Genomic DNA, 6,908 nt, shown 5'->3' with positions numbered 1-6,908 from the left:
CAAGTTAGTTTTATTTTATCGAGTCAAAACCTCTTCTAAAAACCTTAGTCTTGTTTGGTTAGATGGTTGTGCCCCAATGCAAGTAAGAGCGTAGTAAATCGCATGTTGTTTAAAGCAACATGGCCCGATTTATGCTAATGCATGCTTTGGTGTGTGACCCAATGTCTAATTCGATAAGATTAAGTGAAAGCACGCATTACAAGGAGTGACCCAAGACCGTGAGTCATGTAGGCCGTGAGTCACCCCTTTGTGCACGTTTTCCTAGGCCGAATGGCCATGTGTCGTGTATGGTGTCGTATATAGCAATTGTATTTAGATCGAGTTGTATCTTTAATTTATTGTTGTGTCGGCATGAAATGCCTGGTTTGTAATAGGTAGATCCCACGGCTCCCCCATTCCCCCTTAAGCCTTGTTTGCTTTGTTTTGTATGTTGTTAGATTAATCAACCCACATGCTAAATTACAACTTTGACAAAGTTAGTTTAGTTGCATCTAAAACGACATAGAAATTGTTGTCACATGTTAGGGTTTAAAACGATGTTTGCATACCATATATCGTAGTAGCTATGACCTTGTTTGAAATCCGACACTTGACTTAGTAGAGGCCGTTATTGACGGGCGGGGTTAGGTGTCCTTATGGGCTTCCTAACACGTACCCTCACCCCTTACTCAAGATCTATGGTTTGTGGATCCGTCTAAGTACCATTGGATTACGAGAGTCATTCAAATCGAGTGATATAGGGTACAAGTCTTTATCTTTAATCACTCGTAGTCGATTGGCTTTATGCTTTTCGATGAAAGGTGTAAAGTTGACTTGAACGGTTCCAAGTTCCCAAAAAACTTGGTGGCGACTCTAATTTGTCTTAATTCGATTCGAAAGAACCTCGAGTCGATTATGCCTAGTGTGGATCCCGCGGACGCAGTTCCCGAGGGCCTTGTCCACAGTCCGAAAACTCGATTTAAAACCGTTTTTGTAATATAAGGAGTGTTGCTTTGTTTAGTGATGGTGTAGTTAGTGGAAGTGGTCGGTCAAGTGGTTTAATGCACGTTGACAGTACCAAACAATGTGTAAGGCTTGTATTTTCGATCGGTAGGTCGAAAATACGCGTCGTTTGTTGACTGGGGAAGTCGAGGTCTAGAATTTTAAGGGAGAAAAGAGAGAGGGGGGGGGGGGGACGCTCGCGTGCCTTCAAATGGTGGCATTTGAGGGCTATTAATAGAGGATTATGTGGTTGTATGCGTTTTGAGCGATGTGGCCATATAGGCTATTCGAAGAGGCGCGAGCATGTCCGCGGGTCTTCGAGTTGTCTTGTCACTATCACACATTTGGATTCATGGCTTGTTCTATCCTAGGTTTTGGATGTCATGATTGTTGTACTTGACCATCAATTATACCGTGTATAATTTGCATGGAAGGTTTGTGATGTTTGTTTTTTGTGTTTGACTCGGTTTAACCCGTTGTTGGAGTCGGGATTTGAATTTCGAGTAGGTTTTTTATCCAGTGTCGATTTTGACTTTAGTTAATGTCATTGCGACTTTTTTGTCGTACATAAAACACTTCAGGTACTTTTGAAATGTTTTGAAAATGTTTTGTTTTTGAAATCATTTTGAGTTTTCAGACGCAAAGTTGTACAAACTCCCAATCAAACGTAGCGATTCCTAAGCATGTTGTAGACCGATAATCATCGGGTGTTTGTTGGGGATTGAAGAGATACTGGGTATCTACACAATGCTCCTGCTATCTTCATGGACCAAATTAACCGAAATTTTAGTGAGTTCATGGACAAGTGCATTGTGGTTTTCATTGATGATATTCTCATCTTTTCTAAGTCCGAAGAGGAGCATGCCGATCATCTTCGTACTATCTTGGAGGTTCTACGTCGTCAAAAGTGGTTTGCCAAATTCTCCAAGTGTGAATTTTGGTTGTCTAAGGTGTCTTTCCCTAGTCATGTGATATCCAAAGAAGGTGTTATGGTGGACCCTTCAAAGATTGAAGCCGTTATGGAATGGAAGAGCCCGACCGATGTTCGTGAGATCCATAGTTTCTTGGGTTTGGCGGGTTATTACCGTCGCTTTGTTAAGGATTTTTCTAAACTTGCTAGACCGATGACTCAACTTTTGAAGAAGGTGACCAAGTTCTTATGGACTGAAGCTTGTGAGGAAGCGTTCCAAGAGTTGAAGAGAAGGTTGACTATCGCTCCTGTTTTGACCTTGCCCGAGGATGGAGTAGAGTTTGAGGTGTTTTGTGATGCTTTTAAGATAGGTTTAGGTTGTGTTGTTATGCAAAATAGGAGAGTTGTTGGATATGCTTCGCGACAATTGAGAATTAATGAAGTGAACTACCCCACTCATGATCTTGAGTTAGCCGTCATTGTTCATGCCTTAAAGACGTGGAGACATTACCTCATTGGAGTTCATTGTCGTATATACACCGATCATAAGAGTCTGAGGTATATTTTCACCCAATAGTTGCTGATGCCCTTAGTAGAAACTCAACTCATTCCTTGAGTGTTATCCGTGTGCTTCCCGATGACCTTTTTACCGAGTTTCGTAGTTTGCAACTTGTTGAGAGTGGTTTTGATTACCTTGGTTCTATGGTTTCCGAACTCATTCTTCTTCGTGAGATTCGTGATAACTCGGTGGATGATGCTACTTTCAAAAGATTTCAAGTCAAGCTTCTTGAAGAGAAAGCTAAAGATTGTGAGATTGATGCTAGTGGATATCTTCGTTACCAAAGCCGCATGTATGTCCCCGATGTCATTGATTTGAGCAAGAGAGTTCCAGATGAAGCTCAGCTATCCCCTTATTCGATTTATCCCAAAGAAGACATGATGTATAAGGATTTTAAGCTTCAATTTTGGTGGCCTAACATGAAGAATGACATTGTGACTTACGTTGGAAAATGGCTCCCTTGTCAAAGTGAAGATTGAGCATAAGAGGCCCGGAGGTTTGCTACAACCATTGGATGTGCCTTTGTGGAAATGGGAGTCCATCTCCATGGACTTCGTTATGGCTTTGCCTAAGACCGTTGGTGGGAAGGATGTCGTTTGGGTGATTGTGGATAGGTTGACCAAGTGTTCAAGATTCCTTCCTATCAAGGAGACTTAGAGTTTAGATCGACTTGCTAGTGCCTATGTTGAGGAGATCATTCGTTACCATGGTGTCCCTAAGGAGATCGTGTCGGATCGTGACCCGAGGTTTTGTTTGAGATTTTTGAAGGCCTTACAAGATGCAATGTGTAGTAAGTTGTTGATGAGTACGGCTTTTCATGTCGCTACCGATGGACAAGCCGAAAGGACGATTCAAACCCTTGAAGATTTATTGCATGCTTGCGCCCTTCACTTCCATACTAGTTGGGAGAAGAGCTTACCTTTGGTGGAATTTTCCTACAATAACAGTTATCATGCTTCTATCAAGATGGCTCCTTATGACGCCTTGTATGGATGGAAGTTTCGTAGTTTGATTTGTTGGGATCAAGCAAGTGATGTCCGTGATCTAGGACCCGGCAAGGTAACCGAAACGATTGACCAAGTGAAGATCATCGGAGAAAGAATGAAAGCCGCTCAAGATCACCAAAAGTCTTATGCCGGTGTTCGCCGTCGACCCTTGGAGTTTGAAGTTGGTGATAAGGTGTTCTTGAAAGTATCCCCGATGAAAACAGTAAAGAGATTTGGAGTCAAAGGAAAGTTCAGTCCAAAGTCCATTGGACCCTACGATGTGGTGAAAAGAATTGGTGTCGTGGCTTACAAATTGAATTTGCCCCCGAGTTTGGGTAAATTTCATGATGTCTTCCATGTGTCTCAACTTAGGAAGTACATTAGCGACCTAAGACATGTGTTGCAAAATGAAATTCCCAAGCTTAAGCCTAGTCTTTCTTTTGAAGAGAGACCGATTCGCATTTTGGATAAGAATGATAAGACGTTAAGGACTATATTTTTGCCCTTGGTGAAGGTGTTGTGGAAGTTTGTTCTCATAATGTAATCTCCCTTGCGTCAAGTTTCGAGGGCGAAACTTTTTAAAAAGAGGGGTGATTGTAACACTAGCTTTTTTGTAAAATTGTTTTAAAATATTTTATCACTTTATTTAAATAATTTTATTTTTGAAATCTAATTTTTCATAAAAATATATAGTTTTAATTATGTAATAATAATCATAATAATTTCCGAGTCAAGTTATAGTAGACTTGAGGCGTGTTTTCTAGCAAAAATCGACTCAATTTAGGTGTTTTGGGCCAAAATTGACTAATGGACCTCCCTCTTATCTCTATCTTTCCACCAATCAGTTGAGATGAACCATATCTTCTCATTTTTACTCAAAATTTCAGCAAACTCATCCATGGCACCACCTCCATTGAAACAACTTTCTTCTCTTCACTAAAACCTTCATAACTTGCTCATTTCATAACCAAATCGACTCATTTTCGCGCCAGATTCTTCCTTATTCCGTCCTCCACATTTCTATGTAATAAAAACTTCATATTTACACAAGCTACCAGCTGGACGTCCTGTTTTCTACTTGAAAATGGCTACTAATTGTTGTTTTCGGTGTCTAGGTACAAGCTTGGACAACCCGGAAGAAGATATCTTTGTTGTGGACGACTCTCTTGAAGATTGAAGAGCTAAGAAGGTAACGGTGATAACTTATTCGACATTATTCTAGATTTATATGTGTTTATGTGGTAGCTTACTCTTCTATTTATTAAAGTTTACATTTTCACATGTTTTGAGCCATTGTTGATTGAGACGGTTTTTATACAAGATTTACATGGTTAGTTTGAGTAAAGTTTTTGTCTTTAGCTTCCTTATGAAATGGGAGAATGAATGTGATAATTTAAATGGGTGAATATCATATTTTACATGCTTAAATTTCCATCTTAAGACGGTTTCACAAATAGTTTGAAAACAGTGTATATGGGGTTGTATAGCCGTATTTTGTCTACTGTTTTGGGGCTTTTTTCTTGTCGATTTGAGTAAAATTTTTAACTTTCGTCTTGTATATATATACATGAATAAATTGGGTCTTTTGTTTGGGTGAATTCGGGCTTGTATTATGCTTAAATTTTCGTCTTAAGACGGTACAAAAATCTGTTAAAACCGTGTATGAGGGCTGTATAGCCGTGTGTTTGGCTTCTGTTTTGAGTGGTTTTTCTTGTCAATTTGAGTGAAACCGTTAACTTCCAACTTGAGTATGTATCCATGAATGATTTCAGTTGCTTGTATGCGACAAATACCGTTTTAATCATGCTTTAAAATCCGTCTTATAGTCGCCTTACCATAGCTTGTAACTGGGCTGTTTTGGACAGTTTTGGGGCTGCTTTGCACCTCTGTTTTTGGCACGATTTGCAGGTCAAAAACTCGTGTTTTGGCACGAGTTTCTAGAGTGGTTAATGGATTGTTTATCTCATGGTTTTGGGTGGTCAAATGGGTTGTGTTTGGCCCATTTTTGGGCGGTTATTTGAGCTATGCTTGACACGTTTTGGACGGATGAAAGGAGTACGTTTGTTGGTCTTTGGAATGTCATGTTGGGTCGTGTATGGATATTGGAATGCCTAAATTTTACTGTTGTTAAATCCCGTCTCGTGTTTTATATAACCTAATTCATTAATTTTGTCCGTGATTAATTTAATTAAATCTCGTCTCGTGTTTTATATAACGTAATTCTTTAATTATCGCTCATTTACATTTTTCTCACATGAATCGTAAATGTGGAATCTATCTTTTTATTACGCCATAATTATACGAAAGGTCATATTTTAATTATTATGTGAGCTTTAATTCATTCTTTTTCACATACTTATCGTATTTCAAATACGAGTGATTTATTCTACATGATTATTTGAAATGAGTCATATCCATGTGAAAATACCATAATGTTATGCCTTCTAGCTTGGCTTATCTTTACGCCTACTTGTGCCATTCTTCCTAGTATTGGTTTTATCTCATTCCATTTCCGCCTCTTTCGTGTCGTTCTGCCGAATTCGGGGTCCTCGACTTCCGTTCTATCGTTTGAGTCTTCGATGCAAAATGTTTATCGCTTGTCAAATCGGGTAAAGTAACATCCTGAGAGTCTGGCGAGGTTTAGACTAGGACCGTATTATATTATCGTCGGCGTACCGGAAGGAATTAAGTCTAAGAGTAGTAAAGGTCTTGCATAATTTGGATAGTTGCATATGTCATATTTCATTGGAATTCGTACTCGTGATTATTTAACTGTATCTATGATCCTCCCTTACTTCACTTGTTGAATATGCCTTTTACATGCTTGTTTATTACTCCACCTTGTTTTCTATTATCTTATTAATATGAATGATCCCATGTTTTTCTTATAACCCAAGTTGTATGCTTGCTTGTTTGAGTTCTCTGTTACGTTTAAATTGATATAATGTGGCTAGGAGAACCTTGAGTTACTCCCCACTGACTGTGGCATTCATTTTTCATGAATGACAGGTATTAGTTGGTGCTTATATGGAGTGAAGACATGTGTGAGCTAGTGAGTACCTTGACCGTTGGACTTTATTTATCATTTTGCTAAACTCACCTATTTTCGTATTGTAATTCGTGGGATATATTTTCTCCATTTTTGACTATCGTGTTTGTATGAACCATTATTTCATTTCTGCATACTTTCTTTCTGATGAATTTTAGTGAATCCCGCATGTTAAACCTTATCTATAAATAAAAGTTTTAAAAATTCCATAATTTCCGCTTAAATTTATTAGTATGCTTTCCGCTTTATCGCGGGGTGTCACAGAGCAGATATCTAGCAGGTATTGATGTTTGAGCTCATTGCGGGATTGGACGGGACATCTACGAGATTATCACATTTTTAGCTTTCGCTGTTGTTTAGACTTTCACTTGTTTAGTTGAGTTGAAATTTATTTTGGTTTTGGAACTTGTAACCTTGTTAAAC

The 6,908-nt window shown here is 38.9% G+C and overlaps 1 protein-coding gene across 1 annotated transcript; it reads left to right on the top strand.

Moving 5' to 3' along the window:
• Nucleotides 1-3,416: 3,416 nt before the first annotated feature.
• Nucleotides 3,417-3,980, top strand: LOC141617995 (uncharacterized). The gene has a single exon (XM_074435119.1). The coding sequence runs from the start codon at nt 3,417-3,419 to the stop codon at nt 3,978-3,980; it is 564 nt and encodes a 187-aa protein (XP_074291220.1).
• Nucleotides 3,981-6,908: the final 2,928 nt, after the last annotated feature.

This window comes from Silene latifolia, chromosome X (genome assembly GCF_048544455.1).
Source record: "Silene latifolia isolate original U9 population chromosome X, ASM4854445v1, whole genome shotgun sequence".
Classification (NCBI taxonomy): domain Eukaryota; kingdom Viridiplantae; phylum Streptophyta; class Magnoliopsida; order Caryophyllales; family Caryophyllaceae; genus Silene; species Silene latifolia.
The sequence above is the reverse complement of the archived record's forward strand: the minus strand, read 5'-3'. Positions and strand labels throughout refer to the sequence as shown.

Coding starts and splice junctions, on each gene's coding strand:
- LOC141617995 (XM_074435119.1), top strand. CDS start 3,417: ATGGCTCCTTATGACGCCTTGTATGGATGGAAGTTTCGTAGTTTGATT.